The 27474-nt window shown below is 40.5% G+C and overlaps 1 protein-coding gene across 1 annotated transcript; it reads right to left on the bottom strand.

Moving 5' to 3' along the window:
• Window positions 1-374: 374 nt before the first annotated feature.
• On the bottom strand, window positions 375-15955 carry LOC307260186 (catenin beta-1). The gene is made up of 17 exons (XM_080040345.1): window positions 15810-15955; window positions 9121-9171; window positions 8718-8942; window positions 8342-8595; window positions 8009-8247; window positions 7639-7840; window positions 7372-7516; window positions 7066-7169; window positions 6772-6906; window positions 6393-6596; window positions 5922-6080; window positions 5642-5761; window positions 5274-5424; window positions 4886-5007; window positions 4680-4740; window positions 3660-3910; window positions 375-1154 (listed from the first exon to the last, which is right to left on the bottom strand). The coding sequence occupies exons 2-16, from the start codon at window positions 9131-9133 to the stop codon at window positions 3696-3698; spliced, it is 2349 nt and encodes a 782-aa protein (XP_079896471.1). The 5' UTR covers window positions 9134-9171; window positions 15810-15955; the 3' UTR covers window positions 375-1154; window positions 3660-3695.
• Window positions 15956-27474: the final 11519 nt, after the last annotated feature.

The following is a 27474-nucleotide window of genomic DNA, read 5'->3' as shown; positions in this document are numbered from 1 at the left end:
CTTCCACCAGGTTTCATGAAAATTGACATTCTCTTGAAGATAAACTGGACTGAACTGAACTGACAAACTGAAAACTATTCAGTGAACCTCCCTGATTGCAGAGAATTGAGGTTTGGTTTAACCCAGACCTACTTAATTTTATACATCAGGCTTACTGGTTGCTAATCAAAGAGATAGTTTCTTTGTTTGTGATGCAGCAACATACTACATACCTTGGTCGAAACATGGTTTCAACAGCAACTATTGGACTGTTAAATGCAAGACAACCAATATATTACCTTATGCGCTTTGCTGTTAAGGGATATAGTCTTGCTGAGTAACTTGTGTCCTCTTGGTTTGAAGGTTTAGGTGAAATGAAACATGGAGACTTCCTGGTGAAATGACAGTCCATTTTATTGTTTCAGAACACAGCAGGCTACAGCAACCAGCTCCTCCCACTACCCAACCCCTTAGTAACAGAAGACCAATACTATCACTCGTCCACCCCATCCTTCCACAGTCACACCCATCCAGCTAGGTCAACTACACCCCCTTTGGAACAGCAAGGGCACATCAGTGTCCACCTTTAAAGCAAGAAAATAGCTTGATATTTGGACTATGACTTCCAATTTATGTGTTTTTTTTTTATACAAAAGCTACACAATGTTACACTTTATCATCAGAATACAATTCAACTGATTAACTTGAGTGTTTGGACACCATTTAAAATGTAATCAGATTCTTTACTTTGATGGAGCATTTCCACTAAAATAACTCAACACTACCAGAGACTTAAAATACAAGGGACTGCAAAAACAAGAGATGAGTATACAAAGTCATAATAATGAAGAAAGCAAGCTAGAATCAGTTTGTACCATTACAGACTTGAGGAAAATGAATAAAAAAGTAAAACAACAAAGTAAAAATGCAGAAACAAAATACATAAAAAATGTTGAGATCAAAATCCATGTGTCATGTCAGGATTTAAAGTCAGCCCTCTGTCAGGCAGAGAGACCAGAACAGAACCGCACCTAAATCTATTTTGTCCCAATGGAGTTCCCATAGACAGGAAACTCTGCTTGCTGTTGTTGAGTCATCTTCAGGCACTTTCTGAAACCCCGCCTCCTCCATTTGGGCGAATCACGATGCAGGTTCATCCAGATCACATGATACAGCTGCAAAGGGTGGAGAGATTGGAAAATAGAAAGGAGAGGGGAAAACAGATGAGGGGAAGGAGACAGGACACATGCATTGGTTAAGAAGACCACACACGGATCAAACACCATGTAAAATCACACATCACACAGCTTGGCAATTAGGAGCAGTCTGAACATGCAGCAGTAAATCCCCTCTCCTCCTCTACCATTTGATCCAGACAGGAAGCCTCCCCACTGTCCTTTTATCTTTCCCAAAAAATGTCCCATTCAAAAACATGGACTAGAGTCATTGGACTTCAGTCAACTTGAGATACTGTTTTTATAACTTACGACTTGACACATGATGACTCATGACTAAATGTTAGCCGTTAAATATAAAATGATATGTTGTCAAGTTTCTTTAACTATATCAAGTATGCATCACAAACTGGGAATCATGATTGGACGACCAAAAGAGTTCACCACCAGGTGATCGTCAAGCTCTTCACTATGGCAACATGTTTTTTTTCCTCAGAAGTGTCATTAGTCGGACTCATTACTGCTCAATATGATATATGGTCCAGACCAGACAGTGATGAGTCAGAACTTTTGGATTAAAAAAAAGTCACACTAAATAAACAAACTTCTGAATGTAAGAACAGCTCATTATAAGCCCCTTTTACACAGATTGCGGCATATTGACGGAACAACATCACTCCAAAATGCCGGCTTTGCTTGCTTCTGTGTTATTTACACAGAAGCAAGCAACGCCGGCCTGCTGGCGCATCAGTAGCGCCTTTTACACAGCGCTCCGGAATGAAAGAGGTGCTTGTAAACAGCGTCAGGTGTGACGTAAACATTTAGCGCCGCGCCGGTCAGCTGCTTTACAACAACAATACTGGCCGGTGAATTGAGAGCAGAAGTGCTGGAGCTTGCAGTAAGAGGGCCGTATTTTACTGTCCCCACGATGTGCCAGTTGATCTCGCTACGCGCTGAGTCCAACATCTCTGGGACACTGTTAACCAAACTGACAAAAATCACTCCGCTGCTCACTGCTTCACCTCTGTGTCTGTCTGTGTGTGTGTTTGTGTGACAGGTTGGTTGTGAGCGAGTCTCTTTGTGAGACAGACATAAACATACACACAGTGTGTGAAGTCACGTTACTGTAGGCAGAAATAAAGTGTGGATATACGCTCAGACTTAGGATAATAATAGCGGCGGCGGAATCCAGTCAAGACGATGTGAGTACGTTTGGCCGCATATTAAGACAGTAACTTCAGGCTGCAGCCCGCAATGTAAACGTTCCGCAGTAATTTTCTCCATGAATTGTGTTATTTATGTTGGGGGATAATGCTTTGTTAGCTAGATGGAACTCTTGTTAAACATATTGGCCGATTAGAATTATTATTTGTAGAGTGTGCGAGTCTTGAGTTGTGTTAGCAAAACAGTAGCTCTGTGGCTAACAGCTGAGCCCGAGCCTTCAGTCAGCTGAAGCAGACAGTCTAGCGGGGCGAGCAGACTATTCCACCGTTCCTTGGTCGTTCCTATTTACTGGCGTACTGAACTACGTTTTAGTTACATAAGAACCTGCGCGTCGGGCTCCTGCTTCAGCTTGTCGGTCTTTATTTCTAGCAAGTGACCCGTTCGCTATACTTTATCCCTTACTTAGCCTAGCCTAGCTTTCCCATTGTACAACTTCTCCTGGGCAGAAATAGACTCATACTCTGCAAAATGAAGCGCGGGGGTTTGGATTGAGCAACGGACTTTATGATCAGCTAGATTATACGCCGTTCCTTTTATTTGGTGATTTTTACGGGACATCAGGCCGCCGTGGTTAATGTTAAACACACGTCCTTCAACTGCTAACATGGTCGCATGTTTAGAACGTAGACTATGGAACGTCAAACGCCCCCCAGTTCCGCATCAACAAGCTGGAGCATTTAAACAGAGAGGCGGAACTGATCGTGTCAGGAATCTTACTACCCCCCGAGGTAGTAAAATTCCCGGAACGATCACTCGCACCTTTCTTCCCTCGTTCCGCAACTGTCGCATTTACACAGCAGGGCGGAGGGCCGAAAGGCCGGCATATTCCCGGCTTTCACTGGCTGTGTAAAAGGGGCTATAGATTAGATAGAATGTCAGACTACAACATCTTGGGCTGATGCTAGCTAACATTAGTCGGATACAATCTGTTCACTCACAACAAATGTTGGCTTGCTAACTTAGCCTAATATTTATATTATTTTGATATATTCTGCACAGGTTACAATGATGTTTGTGTCTGACTTTCAGTACATTTTGCAAATGAGAAGAAATTAGAACAGAAATGAGCTTATGTTATTAATAATATTATTAGAGAGGCTATATAATATCTGGTCTTTTCTCTATAAAGACCAGACACTACATGTAAGAGTGCTGTATCTTAGGTGGAAAAAAGTGACTTGGCTTAGGACTTGATCCTTAACTAAGGACTCGACAACCTGTGACTTGACAGGACCACCTGACCTGGTGTCACAATGCTGCTGGGCATTAATATGTTCTTACCTAGTAGAAAGTGTAGTGTAATGTTGGTCTTGGTATTTACAGGTCGGTATCAAACCACGCCAGTTGGTTGGAGTCGCCAGGTGGCAGGCCCTCTATCAGTTCCTGGGCGTGTCCCAGATCAGGCAGCCCCTCTACAGGGGGGTAGTCCTGGCCAGGATGGTGGACCCCGCTCAGGTCATGATCCATCATGGGCTCCATACCCATCGAGTCCGCTACGTAACCTCCTGAATGGAAGGAACGGTAGCTTGGGTCTGGGGAAGGGAGGAGCGGATGGGGAAGCAGAGCAGTTGTTAGAAGCGATGTTAACAAACCAAGCTGCCACACGCTAGTATGATCATTCAAACGGAACACTACACAGCAACACGGCACACGGTCCATCCTCCAGCAGACTAAACTATTGGTCATTTCTGAATGGACTTGAGCTAAACTTGCGGCTCAGCTCCTTGTGTTACGTTTGGTTCCAACTACGGATATTTGTGCAGTGACCAGTGTGATCTCCAATAAATCTACTAACTTTAAGTCGAGCCGATTAAAGCCGATAGCACTGGAGGAATGGATAGGTGTACAAATGAAAATGAACAGCCAACCCTTGCCCCTAGCCTATTGATCAGTGTACAGTCCGAGGTCCTAGTACACCAGTTATATTTAGATCGTACTGTGACAGTAACAAAGTATTTCATGTGATCCTGGGCAACAGAAGAGGACCTCATTTGAAAGCATCATTGCCCCTCACTACTGGTTCAAGTTGCCTGTGTATCAGGACCTTTAATAGCCGAAACTCATCAGTAATAATAACAATGCAGATTGAGCTCAGTCATTGGACTACGACAACATTTGTCAACTAAAAGTGAGGTATATGCATTTAGTGAAACCATCAGAAAAGGCACTGATTGTAGGCCCAATTTGCAAAAGAAAAAAATATGCAAAACATGTTTTTGCCAAACTGCTCTGATGTGTGACATGCTTATTTGTCTCTGGTATTTGTCCTGGGAGCGTCCCAGCTAGCTGGAGGTGACTTACCTTCCTGTCTGTAGCCCAGAGGCTCTCCCTGAGCACCAATGTCCAAACCCAGGTCTCCAGTCTGCAGAACAAAAACAAACAGATAAGGATGAGCAGTTAGTTATTCATGTGTTCATTTGTATCGTGAATTGCAGTCAGTGCCACAAGTGTTGTGATACAAATTTAATCATTTAAAATGTAAGAACAAAGTTGAAAAAAGTGCTTACCTCGTTCCAGGCCATTGGTTCCGTTCTGAAGAGCGAGCTGGTGAGTTCTACAGAGAGGCGTTTCTTGTAGTCTTGGGGTTTGTCCTCTGACATACGGAACAAAACTGCTGCAGCGTAGGTGGCTGAAGTGAGATAGAGGGTTGATAGGTAAGTCAAAACAAATAAAGCAGTGTTACAAGCAAGAGGCCTGGTATTGCCATTATTATTGTTACAATAAATGTTGCTTCTTCATCAATAAGTTCACAGAGAACTTGTACAAAACCATTTTTAAATGGATAGTGTTTTAGCCAATCATAACCACTTATTTCCCAGTTGGAGTGGAACATCTGCGTAGCTATAGAGTATGTGTGATGCAAGTATGTTAATGCATGCGTTTCTGTGAACATACCAACTCCTTCGTTGCGGCTGTGCAATAGCTCTGTGAGTGGGGCTGTGGCTCCCTCAGCCTCGATGGCCTCAGCAGCCTCTTTATCCTGGGCAAGCTCACACAGGACTCCTGCTGCTACACGCTGGATGTTCTCGATGGGAGAATACAACAGCTGCACACAAAGACAGACGGGATGCTCAGAAAAAGCTTAGCCATCATATCACACAAGCAGATATTCATGGAGTGCTAGAGGGATTTTCTTGTTTTGTAATGAAAAATGTAATATCCACATCACTATTCATTCATTGTTGCATCCAAAAGTATTCCTTCCTTCATTTGTTGAGATTTAAAGAGTTGTTGGTACAAGCATAGAGTGAAACTGAGCTAACCTGTACAAAGAGTGGAATGGTGTTGAGTCCTCTGATCACTATTCTGTTGTGGACGTCTCTGGCCAGGATATGAAGTGCTCCTGTGCACCCCTCCACAATCTCCTCCATACGAACTCCCTCCTGATGACAAAAACAACTCCATTAGTTGAGATTCAACTGTCGGGAAGCCTTGAGGGCCCATAAACATGAGCAGGCAGTGGTGGAAACAAATTGTTGATCATAGGTGGCCATCTTCTCAAAGCAGCTGAGAGAAGGCAATGTTATGTGTTTGGGCACTCACCACAAACTGTTGCTGTGTGCCTCCCATGCTGGTGCGTCTCTGTGTGTCTTGGTGTGCTCTGACCAGCAGCTGAACCAGTCTGGGGATGGCACCCTGCTCCCGAAGTGGAGCGTGGTTTGCGGGGCACAGAGCCAGGTTACGGATCAGGCCAACTGTTGCCTGATGGACCAAAGTGTTGAAATCAGTTAAACAAAAGCTAGTTAACATTTTTTACTCACAAGATTACTTGACATTTTTGCCCATTTGTAAAGTAATTCCTTCTGACAAACCCCAAACACTATAATTTGGGGCAGTTAAGTCTCAATCCAGTCCATCAGTAGAACTATGACTTAAAGCCTCTACATTGGAGTGGGCCCAAACAAGTTAAATGTGTCACAGGTTTAAGCAACTTGGAGTAGTAAGTCACGGCATCCTCAACACACAACAAAACATTTAGTCTGAGAGATACAAAGAAGATCAGCTTGTGTGTACCTTAATGAGTGGCCAGTGTGATGGTGGATGCAGTAATTTGACGACTACGGGTAGGCCATAGTGCAGTCTGACAGCATTCTGAGCCATTTCAGCATCCTGGTGTCGAGATGTGAGGTGACGCAGGGCACATATAGCTGGTTCTGTGATGTCTTCTCTGTCGCCGGCCCGAAGGACTGTGCGAACTAATGCCTCAATACCGCCAACCTGCAAAGCAGCAGAAATAAGAAGAAAATATTAACAAGAATAGAAGTGAGGATAATATATCAGTTTAAACATTTATTTTTGTCAATGTTGGGACATTTACACAAAGTATTTGAGAACAGCAACTAAACAGCAAACATATGTTAGCATTGGCTATACTTCAGGTATGTGAACTCACCTGGCAGACCATCATTTTGTTCTTGTAGTTGTTACAGGTGAGATTAGACAAGATGCCAGCAGCACAGGTCACCACATTAATGTCGTCACTGCCGAGCAGCTGGACCAGAGTTCCTAGCAGACCCTCCATTCCCTCCTGAAGTGTCAAGTTAGAATGAAAGGAAAGACGGGAACACAGTATGAAGAGCATGCCATCTGCTTGGTACTAGGATTAATAATTTTACATCTCTAGATGAGTAGGTGCATGATTCTATGCATTTATTCTCACTGTTGGTACATCGGTAGTTCTCCTCACCTGTTTGGTGGCAGCATCTGATAAATTCCTGAGAGTCCAGAGACAGTTCTGCACCAGTCTCTGGCTGGTGTCGGTCAGGTGGAGTCCCAGAGCCTGCATGCCTCCTGGAAACAATGATGAACAACTTGTGATTTCACACACACAATTTGTAAATACCATGATATATTTCAAAATGTTATATTTTAAGTCAACCACATTGCATTGCAGTGGTTGCCGTTATAAGCATTGTGGTTCACAACAGTGCGTGCATGTGTATACATTTTGTACATACTGCAAACTCTTTAATGTTTTGTAGTGAACACATACCAGCTTCTACAATAGCAGGCTTGTTACTGGAGCACACCGAGAGAACTTTGAGAACACGGCTTGTGGTCCACAACAGCTTCTCGTAGGTGTAAGTCCTCATGATGTTGACCAAAGCCTGGGGGCCACCACTTGCCAAGATGATCAACTACACAAGAAGAGAAAACACAAAACGGTTAGGGGACCTAAATGTTCTCCTGACAGCCACTACATTGGTACCAGCAGTAACAGTATACCATTCTGACCACAAGAACACCACTAAGCACTCACCTTGCTTTCCTGGTTTCCATAGGCCAGTATCTGGAGACAGTCTGTGGTGATGGCCAGGAACTTAACATTAGTCTTGTTGAGCAGAGCCACCATTTTCTGTAGACCCCCAGCTAAACGGACAGCCATCTTGGCTCCTTCCTGGTGCAGGAGGAGGTTGTGGAGGGTGGTAATGGCATAGAACAGGACAGAGTCCACTGGTGAACTGGAGAACAAACACATGTTTTAGATTACCATCCACTGGGACGTTGGAAACATTCCATCCCACTGCTTTCTGCCTTGCTGTAATGGTCAGCTACAGTACATCAAATAAATGAGCACCAAAGAAAACTCCCTTCCAAATCAAGTACCCCCCAATTGTCCTTTGACATACCCAAGCATTTTAACTAGAGCCGGTATTCCTCCAGACTTGAAGATAGCCAGCAGCCCCTCTCTGTGATGGGACAAGTTGTGAAGTGTTCCTGCGGTACAGCGAGCCGTTTCCACATCATTTGTGTTCTGCATTGTCCTGACAATGGCCGACACCATCTGAGGCGAGCGCATGATGGCGTGGCGAGAAGCTTCTTTCTTTGAAAGCTGGTGGACCATCACTGCTGCTTTGTTTACTACGACCTGGAAGAGCCGGGCATACATGTTGTTAGGAAATGATGGGGGGGAAAAAACAATCATTTAGGGCCAATATTGAGGCACAGTTGTCATGGTGTACCTGGTCCTCATCATTGAGTAGTTTGGTGAGTTCTGGTATGGCTCTGGTGGCCAGCTCAGCATCATCTTGGTAGTTTATCAGATTGACCACGGCGTGTTTGAGCATCTGCGAAGGCTCTGCCAGCCTCTGAACGTTGGTGGGGTTTGCTGCATCGTACTGTGTAGAGGGGATCTGCATGCCCTCCTCAAGAGTCTCTGGGAACATTGCTGCACGCACCCGCTGGGCACGGGTCATGGCATATTGACCGTCTATATCTAGAGACAGAACAACAGTTGGTTGTTTATATTGTGATTCAATATGTGTACCATTCATGCCCAAGATTGTGATACCAAATAGATCTTCCTCAAAAGATCAAATTGAAAGCATTTCCACCAACCTTGTACTTGCTCCTGGGCGAAATTCTGGTTGAAGCCCTGCTCCCACTCATACATAACCTGGTTGTCGACATCGTCTTCCTCCGGGTTGCCCTTCCCACTGAGGGAGGGAGCGGTGGTGGTGGCCCCTGAGTGGATGCCTGAGTCCAGGTAAGACTGCTGCTGCCAGTGACTGACTGCTGCCTTACGGTCTGGCTCCATGGCCATGTCCAGCTCCATCAGATCAGCTGGAAAGAGACACAGGATTTAAAAATATGCAATGTAAAGGATAAAACATGGAAACGTCACTCTAAAGTCATTTTAAATTCTCTCCATTTCTGAGGAACAGTGTGGGAAATAATAAAAAAAATAAGCTGCAGAGAGCAAGGTGGTTCAAAATTGTGTGTCCGAAAACTATGATCTTACCCTGGGAAGCCATGTTCCTCTCTCAAACCGTGGCTGACACAGCTTCCTGATCTGAAATGGGAGAAAAAGGGCAGTCAGTCAAACTGCCCCAGTGACATTTTACCTCCCATCATTCCTATACTCTACCCGGACCACTGACAGTCCTTAATCCAACAGTCAAACATCAGCCATGTTACATCGAGGAGGAAAAAGGTCAGACATGATTTGGCAGTGTTGCTTTTAAAAATAAAAATCATCCAGGCAAGTGACTTTCTAGTGCATTTTTCTTTAACTTGAATGCCTCCTCCCTTTTCCGTTGAGGCCAGACATGCAAACAGCAGCAGTTCACACACACAAAGGGCCCATTAACTGTAGCAGCTAGCAACTATTTAGGTGAGGAAGGACAGGGGAAGTGGAGCAATGGGTGGATTGTGCAGCGCAGCATTTGGCTTTGAAGCTGATCCACACTCTGCAGAAAAGTAAACACTGGCAATGGCAGGAGAGAGGGAGAGCAAGCGAGGGGGATTAATTCAGAAAAAAACACAAGGGAAATTGAAAGCGGGGAATTTTCAATTCATACTCAAAGATAAACGTTCTGACACTAACAAACAAAGCAGGAAAGGGGGGAAATGCAGAAGAAAATCAAGCCTAAAATGAGACCGAAGCAGGGGCTATACAATACTATACATCCAATGATATTAAATTAAGGCACACCAGTATGGACATATTTTACTACTTAACAGGCCAAAAGCCTTGCATTTTATTAACAACAAACAAGAGAAGGAAGGTAACTCAGAACGAGAGACTTTCCTGCAGTTAGGTAACCAAGGTAAAAGACCTGCCAAAAGTACGATGATTCCACATTACCTACAGTCCACATGAAAACTTAAACGTTATTTCTAGCCCACCAAAAGCCTTCACTTTAGGCAGACCTTTATTTCACATGGAAACAGTTTGTGTAGCACCATTGCAAAAACACATTTGAGGCAATGTAATATAGTCCTCCACACACACACACGGAATAAAAAAAGGACAGACAACATACTGTGCGTAGGGCTGTGTCAAAAAAACGAAATATCGATATATCGCGATACTTAGTTTCCCGATATCAGTATCGATTTTTATATCAAAATATCGATTTTTTTTTAATTAATTTTTTTTCTTTTGCTTTTCAAGGCTTTATTGACAGTGCAGAGATACAGAAATGAAGTGGGGCAGAGAGGGAATGAAACAACCACGGATAAGATTCAAACCCATGTCTGCTGTCAGGCCTGAGCCTCTAGGATACTGACTATTGAAGTTAGATCAGTTTTGTTTATAAAAATACTTAAGATTCACTGTGTCACAAAAGCACACTGATGTGTTTTCATTTTCATTGTGTCCTGTACAGTTAGTACAAGAGTGAATTGTATTTGTTATTTTGATGTTATGGCAGCTGCAGCAGTGTTTGATAATTTGCCAAAACCAAAAAAAAGTTAAGATACGCAATATATCGTGATATATCGTATCGTGATATGTATCGTATCGCAAAGTCCTTGACGATACCCAGCCCTAACTGTGCGTCATATTTCCATTTTGACGTACAGGACACACAAGCAGCGCTAACATCAGCAGTATGTCTGTGCCATGCAGAGCATCCGCAATACTAGAGGCTAAAAGGCTTTAAGGGTTCTTCTCTCCAACATTGTGCCATCAAGCTATTAACTAATATTGAAAATTAACGTAGAGTAATTAACCTTTAGGTTTAAATCCTAAGCAGCCATTTATTGCCGTAACAGGTGAGAAGCTGTGCAGCTATTGTAAGGTCAGATGGAGACAACAGTAACACTGACCTTGGTGTTTGAAAGAAGTGTAAAATGGCCATGAGAACTATTGATATTTTCTTTGCAATAATTGATTAGAGATTCACAGTGCATGTTGATGGTAAGGAGGACATCATTTCTGATGTGGGTGTGTAACAGAATAAGAAAATGTAATCTGCCTGTTTAAATCTTTTTTACAGGTCCTAATCAAATATTATTTTACATACAAACAGGAAACGCTACAGCACAAGTCCAACCTTAGTATACTAACCATAGTTACTTGATGTCATTGTCAATAGGCTGTGAATATAATGTGATGTACTCTCCTGATTTCTCATGTAGACTTTCCTTTCCGATCAACAAAAAAAGGTCTGCTCTTTCCACATATGAAAACAATAGAATTTTTTTCCTATCAAATCTTTTTGGCAAAACAAGTAAGAGGCAAACAGGGTGGCATTCAGAGCACACTAAGCACATTTCTATTCACTCTCCAGTATTGTAGTGAATGAAAAAAAGTATGTCCTTGGAACACACACCTAAGACCAAGAATTTAGAAATCAAGAAGTATTGAATGGTTTTTCCATAACTCCAGTCTAAAGTGGAAATGATAAAGCACAAGGAGGACTAAATGTTCTAAAAAGAGAAGCCGACTTACAGTAACACCCAGCAGCCAGGCTTGCAGTGTTAAAAAACATTATGGCATATTTACCAGTGAAAGTGTCAAGAGTTTGAAGTTTAATAGATGTCAATATGCAAATCCACCCATGATAGCTACTGCTGCTCTGGGTGACTTCCCTCCTCTCACTCCCACGCCAGCCCAGCTGTGTCATTAAAACACAATCTTGAGTCAGGCTCCTAGACTGTTGCTTCTAACCAAAAACACACCAACTCAAACTCACTGTTCACACAAACCCAAGCTTTCAGGCCTGCCCTCGCATAACCTAGCCCTGCCCTAATAGGAGCCATATGTCCCATGCAAGGCTGCATACCAATCAAATGTTCAAAGCGCACAGTGGAACCATTTCTTATTCACACTGGTGGAAAATGTGGGTCTGCATCTGGCTTTGGAAACTTGAGTGTAGGATAGTTTTTTGATGGGTAAACTAAACAAGCAACGGCTGGTCTCCAATTGAGACTCGCAGCCTTACCCTTAAGTCAGGCTCTTGACGATAACACACACACACACACAAACCTTATTACAGCCTTGATATGAAGCTAGCAGCCCCGCCACAAAAATCTGAACCAGTGGTTTCTTTGAAGCCAGAGTGAAATCCAATATTTGTTGTGCCTGGTCCAGTCAAAGCTATATAAGTGAAACCAGATGACTAATGAGTGACACATCAGTCACCAGAGTCATATGGCTGTCTTGGCTGAAAGGAGCTATATGTACCCAAGAGTCACTGAGGGGAGGAGGGGTCCCATGAAGTTAAGCTTGGATATACATTTTATATATGTGTCATGTATCTTCCTGACACACACCAATAGGTAGGCCTAGGTGTTTTAATGTGCAGTTACATACAACACGTGCGCACAAAGCCATATGAAGTGAAATTCACTGTCTGAGGACAACACAAAAAAGGACAGGCTTACATTTCCAGCATAGAACTTGATGGCCAATAATAGCATACTTCAGTCTGTTTTACGTCAGAATTTCACTCTTATTTTTAATTAATTTTGCCGTCTTAATCTAACATGTCTGTTTGTGGTTGGCTGCAAATTATACTTTCTATTGAATATTATTGATGTCAATTTAAAAACAACTTTGATTTCATATCTCTGAAAGTTGCTATATAAATAAACTTAACATTACTGTCACTAACCAGATTATATCTAAGGCAAACCTGTTTCATTGTCAGCATAATAAAAGTTTGGCTTAGCACTTCCTAAGAACACAGAAGTGTTTTATTTATTTATTTTTAAATCAAGAAGCATTCAATTAAACCATGAACAGTTCTGCAAGAGACTTTTGACACACACACACACACACACACTAAAAAGGAACCATCAGAATTTCCCTCACCCTGCTTAGTTGCAGAGGGCAGCAGGATTAGGCAGAAAGCCAATTGACCAGATCTAGATGCGGTACAATGTGCCCAATTCTAACTAACTTCAATTATTTCAAAACATGTGAAGCCAGTCATTTTATTTATTTTAACTGCATTTATACAGGTAAACTCATTGAGACACAGGGCCCCATCAGACAACAGTACAACATAGTCATTAGGGACAGACATGACATTCAAGTTTGAAATTAAATCACCAAGATGTGTGGGAAATCTAGCATGTGTAAACACTTCTTATCAGAAGGAAAAATAAATTGCAATACAGGAACACATCACTGCAACGTGAATCTCAAACTTGAGATAAATCATAGGATTAAAAAAATATTTTCCATTTAGTCATATTCAGAATTCAAAGCAGTTAAACTATATAAAGTCTCCAATCCTACTTCCTCTCAATTAAAATAACCATTTGAGCCAGGCTTGGAAGACGCAAATTCAGGTGTGCCTGGAGGTTTACGTTGTCCAAAGAAGGCAGTATAATTTTGCCTTTAAAAAAAAATGTGTGAAACACTCTCCCTCTAAATTGCATTTCAGTCTGTTGGCCTGCAGACATGTGTGGTTTCATTTTGCAGTCTCTTCCTACCACGCAGTGGTATTTAAATAATTTATACAGAATTAATTTGTTTTAGGAAATACAAAAACTTTATTTAGTGGGAACATGTCTTCAAAAGAGTTACATCTATTTAGACCCCAGCACAGCCCATTTCCTCAGAGTTCAATACATCCATATGAGTAAATGACCTGAACAAGCTGCAGTTATCGGCACAGGGAGAGAGAGACCGGAGCTACCAGATAATGTGCAGGGTCAGCAGCACTCACTGCTGGCTGCCAACAATACAATGAGCTCAATGGATGCAGCCGCTTCACTGTTTGCTCTGTGTCTCAGCTGTAAAATAATGCATGGCCATGGAGACACCGGAGCGCCAAGTCACATCCAACAAACTGCCACATGTAGATGACTTCTCCCTTGTTATGCTAAGGAGTAAACTTATTATGTATACAAGGTGGTTGATCCTTACCATGCCTCTTCATGATGACAAAGTTGATTTTTTAAAATCAGAAATGTGTTTGTAAATTTTAATTAACATAACCACTGTCATTTATGTCAGTATGTTCAAAACATTCCCATTAACATCTAAATACGGATTTATACGTCGTGGGTCATTATGAAGTGAAAAATGGCAAGTGTTAGGTAATGGCAAAAACCACTGGAAAGGTTCGCGGTCATAACTTGCAAGTGGATTACCTCAGACACTTTTTGCTGACGAAATTGACAGGTTTGACGCTTTGGGTTGCGCCGTGCAATCTGATGGGGGATTTCACTAAATAGTTTACCCATTATGAAAACAAATCAGATAGAGTCGAAGACAATATAGGGATTTAAGGAGCATGAAAACACCGGAGACCGACAATATTAGTTAAATAATTAGGTAAAAATACGACCCTGCCCTAATGTCATTAATTTAGATAAATCAGTTTAGTTTCAGAGCTTCCGTGGCAAAATGATATAAAATTAATCTAGAGCCGCTGGCTAAAATGTCAAAATCCCCCAGCCGTGTAACCTCTCTGTAGGCTATCCTGCTCATTCCTTCCAAGGAAACCAAAACACAATCAACGGAGAGGTAAAATATCTTGAAATATCCAGCTAACACACACAAACCAAACAGCCTTCAATTAAAGACAACACAGGCTATCGGTTGTTGCCTGTATCGGGAAGATGGAGAAAAGCGGCGAGGCTTCCCAACTTTTTCTCCCTTAGTGACCCTCTCGAGCAGCCAAACAAACACATCCGGCTGTGCAAAAGGGCCATGCAAAACAGAAAAATACAATGTTACATGTAATAACAGAACACACGCCAACAATCCAAAGAATAGCGTGCTGCGCCCCCTCCCCTCTCCCACAGCTGCTGGCTGCCCCCGACTTTCTTCTCCAACACCACTGGCTCAAATTTCACACTCTGGCTCCTCCTCGTCTTCCTCCCAGAGCACAGCGGCTGCGAGGAATTTGTCGGTCTTTGTTTAAAAGGACGAATGGAAAACACTATCTCAAGGGCCTTTTCCGTATAATAAACTTAAATATAACCTATTAAACAAGTTTTAAGCGATTATGCTGGCAACTGACATATGTTTCAGACGGTGTTACATTTAACGAAGTTCCAATTAAACTTTGGACCAAATGTTTTCGGCACCCACTTCACTTGTTTTCGTGATTTTGCCAACGTCGATAACTGTGCTAACTTACTTTTAACGAGTGAAGCTGCTGTACACCTTGCCACGATATGCTGAGCTTCATACGGACGTCTCAACCAAGTATGAAGTGAATGTTAAGATAAGCCAGCTGGAAAAACAAACCCGAGTAAAAGGCTAAATTCAAGCCGAGCAAACATGATTCAGAATGGAGGAATGTGGACAACAGCATTGGTGGGCTAAGTAGTTAAGCTAACTAACCCTGGTTATCGCTAGCTAACGGCAACTACTCAACCTCAAACAGGCGAGGACACATCAGCGTTAACTCCCAAATCCCGATTCGGGTCTCAAAATGAATTGGAATGTAGTGAAATCCAACGGATATTGAGATAATTGTCAAGTACCCTAAACCATCCCACATACACCCCTTGCTTAGATAAAGTCAGCGATTATCGTCTGTAAAATCGGTATGTCCCCATTAGGCGGTGGCTGGCATATCCCAAATCTCTGCCATGAAAGCAGCTGGCTCGTTAGCTGCAGAGGCGGCAGCATCCCCGGTCGGCCCGCACACAACAAACGTGTCCACTCCTGCTGTATTCAGGCTGACAAAAAAAGAGGTAAAACTGAGTGAAGCCGATAGTTTGAATGTTGGAGCCTACCCTTATCGACACAGAAAGTCCGTCCACTCGGGTCCTGGAGAGTAAAAGCCACTCAAAAATGGAAAAAAGTCGAGGAAAATGTGAGAACGAGCGTCAGTGGGGAGCCCTCGTCCACTCCCTCTGTAAGCAGTCGGTATTAACTTAGCCAGAACAGCAGCGACTGAGAAATGTAAGATGGCGGCGCCTTTATGTAGACCGGAGAACACCTCCAGCGGCCACATATCCTGCCGTGCGCTCGTATAAAATAGAGACACTAAAATCAGATAAATATTTTCTTCATGTCACTCTTACAAATCACCGCATATATTTACCTACCAGAATAAAAAATATATCCCCTGGTTGTGAATTTTAGTTGATTTATAAAGTAAAGCCAGGCAAAATAAATGTCTACAGCTGGCATGAGTATGGATACACAATTGAATGAAGTTCCGGGGGACTAGAAAAAGGAAATCCGATTCCTTTCCCAAAGTTAAACCTATGAGAAAAAAAATATAATTTATCTCACCTGTACCAAATAAGACTGCAAAGCTGTCAGTTCAAACAAACAAAAAAGACTCAAATATTTAAAAACAAGTCGAAGAGATCCACAATAGCCTAACTAACACAGTGGGCCTAATGAAAAGTCGGTTTCAATAAACAAACTCTTTTGAGCTTCTATTTGCAAGTCAAAACTAGGTGATGCCATGAGTCAAAATTTGTTAAATAGCACATAATAATAATTGCAAACAAACAAAAACTCAACAAGAACATAAACATGTTTTTATTGCATTGGCAGTCAATCAATAGACACTGTGTTGGTCCATTGTTATTTTAGGCTTCATGTGTAAATTCAGCTAGCAGTTTGGCTTTCAGCTGACTAAACCAAATGTGTTTAGGCCTTAAGGCAACAAAGCAAAAGTCACTCAGCTACTTGTGTAACCTGCTTGTGTTCAGCAAGAAAGGAATTTGTTTCTGAATTGGTAACTTTCGGTGATTCAGAGTGGTTGATTACTAAAATTGAATCGCATTCTGGAATACTGCCCTCATAGTTTGAGTGAGAGGAAATTGTAGTTCAAGCTATTGTATTATAGACTTCACTGATCAAACAATGCATCACTTAAATTATTATTTATTAAAAAAAAATTGTAGAATTAGATTAATCGTGTTTCCTGACTCCATTAAAAAGCAGATTCAGTCATTAAAATGATAAGTGATTTGTGTGTATAGACAAGGTCCTTCATGTGAATAGTGTGATCTTCCCTTTATACTTAGATCACAGAGTAGCTGTTAATTTCCTGATGATTTCTATTTGGCTCAATAATAGAAAGTTATAGGGAAGAGGCCATGGAGGACATTAAAATAGTCATTACCATCCTCAGTTTTTTGGTCCCTTAATCTGTATGTTATGAAAGGTTCAGCAGGTAATGTGCTTCCCACTGTCCCTTCATTCTACAGCTAACAATGTCATGGGCAAACAAAGGTAAAATCCTCTCCTGTCATCTGCCCACATATTTCATTCACCTTACATGCAGCATGTGGGAGGGGATGGGTTATTGAAAGCCAACCTCTATTTCAAAACAGTCAATGCAGCAGTCCCCTGATATGATAGGCTACGGGAATTATATCAACATTGTCTACATGATATGTGAGCACATCACCTAGAATGAGTCCTCCACCCTGTGTCATTAGATGGCAACATGGACATTTACGGTAACTGAGGTTTGATGGATTTTATTTAGAAAGGTTTTCAAGCCACAGTGGTAATTACGGCTGTCAATCAGTTTAATACATAGCCGTGACTTGTGAAATCTGATGGCACGGTTCATGAAGTCACGTGATTTGACAGGAATATGCTGATATAACCAGACAGGTATGAAATTGTTGCTTCGTGAGTGACTTAAAGAAACAGGATTTCATTCTGGGTTGCAGCTATTTCGACTATAGTGCAAAACATCCAGTATATCATGGCAAAGGAAGTGTAATGTTTATGAGATAGACGGACAACACGTCTGTGGTTTGTATTTTAAGTATCTACGACTGGGGAATCTACTTGACTTTTGTCCTTTGGCACTTAGCCTCCAGCGTATTCACAATATTCTTAGTATAAAACACAAAAGAGTGTGGTTGTGGATGGCGATGAAAAAGTGTCTTACAGTGTGCTGTTAGATGGATATCCTTGAAGCCATTCACCTGCTCATCATGAGTGTGCCCTCTTGTAAAATAAAGAGCACTTGTGAGATCCTTCATTAATGAAGGTGTACCCACCTTGCAACCTGTGCAATAGAGCCTATACATGACCTAAACAGAGCATTTCTAGTAATGCAACACTTTCAAAACCATTCTTAAAATGCAGCTGTTTATATGTATATGATTTATGTTTGAATTATGTTGCTTTCCATGTTATAGTTAAAAGCAGGACTCACATAAGAAGTGCATATTGGTATATTAGACAAGAAGAGTATTCTTATTTTTTTCCCAGTTCATTTACAATGCACATGTTATTTAGTTGTGTCTGATGGAACTATGTTAATCCACCATAAATCCAAATACAAACATATTTTACTCCGCTATATACAGACCTGTCAAAATGTAAAGGTCTCTGTGATGGATTTATTATTAATCTAGTGAATGATATTTCCTGCTCACGATACCTGCAATACCAAAGGCCCAATAAATGAATAATGTAAATAAGCTTCCTCTCTAAACAAAGACAGGCAGGGATTGACAGAGAGAGGTGCTGTCCTGCTGTAACAGAGTTGGGTTTGAGTTCAAATGAAGATTCTCACCATGTATATCCTTTGGTGACAACAGGGTCTAAATTCAGATCACAGGGTTAAAACTCTGATTTACCGTCTGTGAAAATCCCACTGGATTCTGATCTGTGATGTCTGTGAATCATTCTGCACCAAACAAAGTGCCTCTATACGCAGTCAGCAGCATCAGGTTGTGTCTGATAATACAGAAAGACACATCACATGCACGTGTTTTCATTCATATTGTGCATTTTATTGATGTTTTATATCATATCCACATTTATAGGCCTGTACTGCTTTGCAATTCTTTTCTGCATGGAAAATGTTGAAATTGCACCATACCTGTTTAAATTTAGACCTGTCAATCACTGCTCCTGTCAAAGTGAACCTGGTACTATTCCTACACTCAACCCAATATAACAAACAGTTCATAATACATAAGGTAAGAGGTGGGAAGTTGCATCTGTGAATCTGTATTTCTGTGCCGCTATTAACAGCAAAATGCAGTATTAAATACAACTGTACATTGTAAAAGGTAACTTTTATTTTTGATCTGAAAAGGAATTATACTGATCACATGAAGTGCTCAAAAGTCTATCATTTTGTTCTGTTTATGAAGAATAGCAGGTCATCAAGTGTAGCAGAGAAGTGCAGACACTACAACACTAACCCTACATCCCAAAAAATATTTTATTTTTAACAAAAAATGATGGATCAGTGGACAATCCTGGACAGATAACCACAAATGTCTCCTTTTTGGGTGTTATATTGGTGGAACATACTCTTGTGAATTTATTTTTATTTGAATCATGGCTGGATTACATTCACCTGAGGGAGGCTTTGTACATTCACTAGGCTATACTGTATATTAATATTTTCATCTCTTTTCACGAGGCGTCTCTTCAAATACGTTAAGAGCTACGTGATGTTTAACCTCATGTTGGTCAGATTCAATCCTCTCTAGTCTTATCGCAAGATTTCTCTCGGCTCTAGGACACACTAGGTTAAATATCCAATTTAGTTTGATCCTGAGAGATCCTGCCAAAGATTAACCCATATAATGCCTGTGAAATGGCCCTGCATCCAACAAGCTGTGCCGAAGAAAACAACAACACAGAGCGCTCTGTCCCCAAACACACTGTGTCTCTCCCATGACCCAGTGTTGCAGCACTTCAGGGAGCCCACACAGCACTTGTCCTTCCAGCTGGAGAGGCCGTTTCATCTTCCACAGTGGCAGCACGGCCAGTTTGCTTGACGAGGGTTTACACCTGCAATTAATTGATAAAAGCAATTGGTATGGACATCAAAACAGTACATGTGAAACAAATAAAAAATAAAATAATAATAATTTAAACCCTAATGTGTTTTTGAATGATAATATGTGTTTGTATGTAAATACATGTGGTTCATAAATGTCGTAAAATATAAAGCACGTTTTCATTTAAAGGATATAATATAGTCAAAAAATGTGTTTAATGCTCATTTGCAATGCAGGATGTTTTTGAGGGTTAAGATTGATTTCCATGTGTATTCTCTATACTGATTGAATTGTTATGTATCTTTGCTGGTAATATTTGGCTGCTATCCAACATCATGCACCGGGCAGGGCGGATGTCATTTCACTTTAATCATCTAACAGTATACATCTTTGCACTGGGTAAAGATGAAGCCTTCATCTTTCATAATTTCTACATTGAGCTGGTCAGACAATATTTCCATAATAAAACACTGTCAGGGTTTTAATATTGAATAAATTGCACGCACATATTCAACTGAATAAATAGTCCACACAGTGTTTTCCACGTGTGTCTACAGTTTTAAAACAGTTGATATGCTAAAACGCCAGATAAAATATTTTAATAGGGACCGGCACACATAAACAAACCATGGGAGTGCATACATTATTGTTACTTGCTTGCTCCACACACGTGCACCTTGACAGAACCAACAGTTATCCTGACTTGTGCACTCATCCAGCTTAATGCATTACTGTGAGGAAACCGCATGTATGTGTGCATGCCTTCTGCTCTCACTAAACAGAGGACGATAACACAGACGAGGACAACAGAAATAACACACTCAGAAGCTTGCAAACAGCACAAATCTGCTCTCCCTGGGGGTTAATATTCAGCTAGGTCACATTCAAGCTTCAACTCAACGTGTTTGTTTTTACACATGCTTGTGTGTGTGCACGGTCTTATATCTCTGTGTATACTTGCAATGGCATATGTGTGTGTGCTAGGCTGTTTATGGGCAAGTATACTGTATGTGTGTACACATATGGCTCTATTGGTGAATGCATTTTCTCTACAACTTCTTATGTGGATGTGTGAATGCCGTGTGTAGAAAGAGCTTCATAGGATATATAGGCTATACATATACGTGCATATGAAATGTATGTATGCCTGCCTACCTTTATGTGATGCATAGTAAAGCTTTTATTATTCATTATATGAGCATGTATTTGGAGTGGTGCAGCTATGGCGAAGAAACAGAGACTGCGGTACAAATCCCCAAATCCCAAGAGAGCGAAATGCCACACACACATACACTAGGGCAAGGCCAGAGGGGTGTGGTTCCTTTCTCTAACTGTGAAAGAAAGGGGCAGGACAGAGCTAAAGATAGGGGCAGACAAAACAAACACCCCCCACACACAGGGGCCCATACACACACACAGCGACAGTAGTGCAGGTCAGGAAAGTGCAAAAGACATGGGCCGCGTGCAAGGAATGTTTGTTTTGGATTGATGCTCTGGTGAACAAACTCATGGCCTTCTTTGAAAATGCTTCTTACACAGGAGGAACCAAAAACATATAATTTAATTGAGGAAACTGCAGATGTTACATTTATATTGTATCTATTTCTCTTGATGGTACATCAACTTCAGTTATGAACATACATTTAACTGACACATTTAATTGCAAAATATAAAAAAATAATATAGGTTCTGAACTAAGAAAAATTCACATAAACATGGATGCATTGGCTTTAATTCAACTCTCCCTCATACACAGTCTGCAATTTGATCTAGTTTGCTATACCGCATGTTTTTCAATGCACTGTGAATTCTATTTTACACAGGACATGCAAACGTTACATCATCCACACATCACCTTATTCATCAAAGATCACAAAACCTAGAGAATGTTACTTTCTCTCTTTTTTTATAAAAGCAAAAGTTGATGAGAATATTAACCACAAAGTTATCATTCGATATTCTTTTAAATATATTTTTTTAAGTATTTCAGTCAGTTGTAATCCAGTGTGTGAAGAGAGGAGGAGGAGGAGGAGGAGGAGGAGGAGGATACAGAAATCCTATATAGGAGAAGGTGAGAGGACACTGCAGGGACCAGATTTTTGACTCAGACTACAGTGGGGATTATGAGGATTGGACAGAATAAGCCGATATAGGAAACAATGTGCAGGGAGACACTTGACAATACTGGCAGCAGAGTGAAGTGGTGCTATAATGGAAATATAGGAAGCCATGTTGAGGTAGAGAGTCTTTTGTCATCTACAAACTGCTGAAAAGGAAACTGAATAGAAAGGATGCTGTGGTGCTGAACTAATACACAAATCTTATTTCCACAAGCAAGAGGGAGAAGCGGGATTATATTCTGACCTCACTACACATCAAAAGCCCGTCTCGCTCATTTAAAACAACAGCCTGGATGACAATTCACTTGCCTAATATGCATCCTGTATTATTACAATGTTTAGCCAGGGCTCAGTAGTCCCTGCATCTATTTTGCATTAGTGGTTGCCATGGAAAAATCGGGCATCTATCCTGCACAGAGTCAACACTCGAACTCTCGGAAATCGAGAGTCAAAAAACAGCTGAAAGCCAATGACAGAGTTACACAGGGCCGCTTGCCGATGTGCACTAAAATCCTCCTGTAAAATCATGCTGAGATTTCTTACACCATGTCCACTCCATCCCACTGTTACTGCAAAGCAAACTACATGGCGACCGGCACAGCAAATCCTACACGGACAGGCAGGGCCACGGAGTGTGTGCACAGCTTTCTGCATCCTTATCATTTTGAGCACTTTCAGTTCTGTTTTCAAGACAATTTAATGGTGAGAATATATGAGGCTGCATGGTGCACAACGCAAGCACACTGCTCCCTGATATTTCATTACATCTCATGTTGTCATGTTCCAAATGAAACTCCACATGCAGAGATGCTGGAGTTGAAGGGTTTAAAGATTTAGGAGTCATTTATCAGCTGGATTATCGTCAACAGCTGCTCATTAGAGCCAGTCACATCTGGATTAATATGATATTTGTGTCACATGCACAGCATGTCCTAATGACGGTCGTTATTATTGTCACATCCGCCTGAACTAGGGAAATAATTTTAACGAGGCGCGAGAGAGTGTCAGAGTTAGTTTGATGGGTAGTTACGGGGAAGTCAAATTTTAAATAGTGCTCTGCAGTGTTTTTTAGTTATAATATAGCTAAACCTAAATTATGCAATGCTCAAAATGATGCCAGCCAGTGCTATGTGTTGCAGCAGCTATTGGATGAAGGGAAGGGGGAAGGGGGGACATATACATTGTGAGAAAATAACAATAATCCTGAAAGGCTTTATTTATTGTGTTAAAGAAAATACTACAAATATAATACCATTTATTACTATTTAATATTACTTGACCCCTTCAATTTGCTAACTCAAGCAGAGGTCATAAAAATTCCCTTACAAAATTCGATCACACAGTACTACAGAATAAAATAAAATAAATCACATGAAGAAAACTGAAGCAAACTAATACCATAGTGTTTAAATTGTAAAACTAAAAGCATCCGAAAGTCTGCATGCCAACACATTTTGTCAAAGCATGACTCTGATATTGGCAGACTGAGATGTGATGGTTGGATTCAAGTAAAAAAAAAAGATCAGGGTTGGGAATTTATTTTCCGCTCATTCAATAATAATAACAATTAGAATTTGGTTAGCCTCAATCATTTCAGGCAACACAAATGACATAAGCAGCTGTATCACATTTATCTTAAATCATCTTTCCGCAGCATAAGACAACATCCTTGCGCGTCTGGCTTCAGTTCGCTTTCAGTTTAATCAATTTAGGAAGGCAATTTTCCTCCAAACATTACAATACCAAGAAGGGACATGGTTGTTATATCGATATTATTAGAGTGAAAACTCTATCATTAGCAAATCAATTGCAGTTTCTTTTCACATTTGGAAAGGGTTGAGCCGATATCAAGTTGACGTCCTCCCCCTTTCCGTACAAAGCCTGGTTCACAGACATCAAGCTAGTCAGAAATGGCAAAGCCTTTTCTTGTTCAAACTATTTGGAGGTGTCCTTTAAACTTCTCATCTTACTCCAAAGCAGCTTATAGACAACAATGTCAAGTTGGCCCATAGACGACCTCTGGCATGACTGATCCTCCATAGGTCTGACTGACTGTGTGTGTGTGTGTGTGTGTGTGTGTGTGTGTGTGTGTGTGTGTGTGTGTGTGTGTGTGTGTGTGTGTGTGTGTGTGTGTATGTGTGTGTGTGTGTGTGTGTGTGTGTGTGTGTGTGTGTGTGTGTGTGTGTGTGTGTGTGTCAGTGTGTCAGTGTGTGTGTGTGTGTCGGTGTGTGTGTTTACGATGAGAAGAATGCGTGTAATGGAGAGAAAAAGAAAGGATGAAAAATAGACAACAGACTAGATTCTAAACCGTAGTTTAAAAGGCCGCAGTGCACACACACACACACACACACACACACACACACACACACACACACACACACACACACACACACACACAAATTTCACACACACACACAGTCACGACAACACTTTTCTGTTTACATAGAGGGTTGGACGTGAGTAGCAGCCGATAGCACAGGCCACAAATATAACTGGACTGAATAGAGTTGGTTAATTCAATAGGGAGGAGAACACACTTCTTTCAAAACGTTAAAAAATCATTTGGCGGATCACACAGCCGTCTTCATGATTCCTGCACCCTTACACTAAGCTCTTAATCTACAACTCATTCAGGTTTGTTGCAAGGCAAACAAAGTCAGGTGTTGTTTAGTTCTGTGGATAGCATGACAAAAAGAGAAGCAAAGAAAGCCAGCATACACTGATGGAGGGCTGGCTGACATTATTTATGATCTGTCTTGCTTGTGAAGTCTGCACCATAAATCTAAATTCATTCCAAAACAGCCTTGATGAAAAAAAAAATGGTTTGTAAGGACAGAAAGGACATAAATAAAAAGTATATAAATAATCAGTGCAACCCCCCTTTAAACATCCCTCTTGAGTGTGACTTGAGTATTGTGTTTGATAGGATGTAGACTAAAATAAAAGATTACATGCTAAGGGTGATTTTTGATGTATAACTACTGAGTTCACATGCAATTATTTTGTAAATGAAAGAACAGGCCTGCTGTATTAAAAAAACAAAATACTGCAAATAATCTACCCTGAACACACAAAGGAATATTTGGACCACAAAACACACATTATAACTTCTGACTATGCCATCACAAGAAGTAACACTCAACCTTGAGCAGCTTGTGTCTATTGAAATCATTTTCAAAAGGAAAAACTGGACAAAAATAGGAGAAATTGAAGAGAAATGAGAAGAATAAAACAACTGTTTGACTTGATGCGACTTTAAGGCCATGAATGTAAATCCCGCCATCGGCTACTTCACAGTACTTTAGAAGGTATAGAAATCTGATCATTTCTGTCTGTTGTAGACAAGGTTAAGTGTATACATATTGATGTATTTATTACCTCAAGAGATAAGAAATACGGAGCATGATAATATACCTGAAAGATGTGAGCCTTTATTATCTGCAGAGATAAGAAATTTGCACCATGATGAAATGTGAAAGAAGCTTCTCTTAACATTCATTTAATTGTGATCTCTGTGAAAATTCTGATCAGAAGCTGAAGAATAAATGCATTTTCGATCACAACTCTAGTTGATATATGGAGCTCTGGCTCTTAATACAATATAAGAGCGCTATATAAATAAAATGTATTATTATTATTATTATTATTATTATTATTATTATTATTATTATTATTATTATTATTATTATTATTATTAATACGTCTACACAGTCACTGATCTAGCAAACATGCACAACACATCACCCAACCTGTGGTCGGGTGATGTGATGTGTCATACTGTATAATGCTTTAGACGGTCGCTCCTTGCTTGATCTTTTAATTGTAATTTTAAAAAGACAACATTCCCTTGACTGTGCATAAAAACTGGATCTATCAAATGAGGTGCTTTTGAGATGTTAAGCCACCCGAAAGCCAGAGGGGGAGCTATGCTCTTTAAATGTGTAGCGCTATATAATATAAAAATAATTATAATGATAACAATTATTATAATTATTATAATTATTATTAATAGTATTATGAATATTATACTGATAATGACACTATTAATAATAATTATTGTTTCTTTACAAGGTTCAATGATGTCACAGAGACATTAAACCATGCCTCAACATATCTTAAAATCATTGTTTACTTTCTGAACAAGAAAAACATGTTTATTTTGATAGTCAATTACCCTGAACATGTTGTTCTCTAGGCTATAGACCTATTACAGCTTATTGTGATACCTATGATCCACCCTATGTGTGTGAATATCCGTGTTTGCTTGACTCCACATATTTCAATTTGTCAATTTGGTTAGATATAAGTCCTGTTCTGGATATAACATTTGATTTTTTTTTATTACTTTTAGTTTGATTTGAGAGTTAATGTCATTTCTAAGAATTAAAGGTTTTTGTCTGCTATGGATTCCCGAAAGATGTTGCCTTGCACGTTAGAGGAGCATCTAAAGGTTTCTAAAAAACCTTATTACATTAAAATAAAATGCCAAATTGAGACATTTAGCAAACTGTACATAAATGGAATTTTGTTTAGCTTCAGTTCAACACTTAAGTTCAATGGCAAGTAGATATTCAAAATAAAACAACCATTAGGTGAGATTTTGTGCTCTCCTTTTTTATTTTGTATGCTGCACTGTATTTAGGGCCCAAAACCAGAGATCCTGAATTTTTCATTAAGAATTTGGTTTTGTTTTTTATTATAAAAGCTGTACAAATAATTGTGGATTACAATATAATTTTTATACAATCCCATCTGACCTATTGAGGGCTTTAAATGTACAAAATGTCTGTAAATCTTTGAGATGTGACTGTGCCGGCGACTTTCATGCTTTTATCAAAAAGATTTCACAACCATTTTTGCACAAAGTCCACCCCACCATTGTGAGAAAGTCTGAGAAAATGAATCAGTATTGTATGAAATATTTGAGGCGACACAGGCTTGTAAACAACGGTTATGGTTGCCACTTTGGCTGACTGTCTCACTGACCGCTCGGTTAATCCACTTAAGACACAATGGTCAGCAGACCCACACTACATGTTCCTACAATGTTAGCAGTAAAAAAAAACTTTATTTCACATGGTTCCCTGCTATTATTTAATCACGACTTCTGAGATGATAGAAATTGTACGATTCCAATGCGCAGACTTTAAAGGGAAAAAAACCCCATCCCTGGGTCATCGGGACTTGGCTGTGGTCTGTGTAATTTTTCACGGTGTCTTCTCACTCGTCTTTCTCTCTCTCCCCTGCATTACCTTAACAAAAGCCTCACACACACGCATACAAACACACATGCATCTACTCCACCAGTGTGACAGACAAGAAGACAAAATGGCTGAATAGTGATGGAGGAGCTGCGAGTTCCTTTCTGTGTCGACTAATCAGCCAGCACTAACATGTGTCAACACTACACTGACACTCTCCTCAGAATGGGGACATTGTTCCACTAACAGAGGGAAAAACTAACACTCCTGCAATATACTGACAACAAATGAGGGAAAAATAAACCAATCTTCAGTCTTTGTTGGAATATCTGTTACCAAATATCAGGAAAATAC

The sequence above is a fragment of the Ammodytes marinus genome, assembly GCF_949987685.1.
Source record: "Ammodytes marinus genome assembly, chromosome: 13".
Taxonomy (NCBI): Eukaryota; Metazoa; Chordata; class Actinopteri; order Uranoscopiformes; family Ammodytidae; genus Ammodytes; species Ammodytes marinus.
Note: the sequence above shows the minus strand (reverse complement) of the source record. Positions and strands in the feature narration are given on the sequence as shown.

Coding starts and splice junctions, on each gene's coding strand:
- LOC307260186 (XM_080040345.1), bottom strand. Junction 7,517..7,638: donor ATGGAAACCAGGAAAGCAAG/GTGAGTGCTTAG, acceptor CTTCTTGTGTAG/TTGATCATCTTGGCAAGTGG. Junction 6,081..6,392: donor CACACTGGCCACTCATTAAG/GTACACACAAGC, acceptor TTGGTCCATCAG/GCAACAGTTGGCCTGATCCG.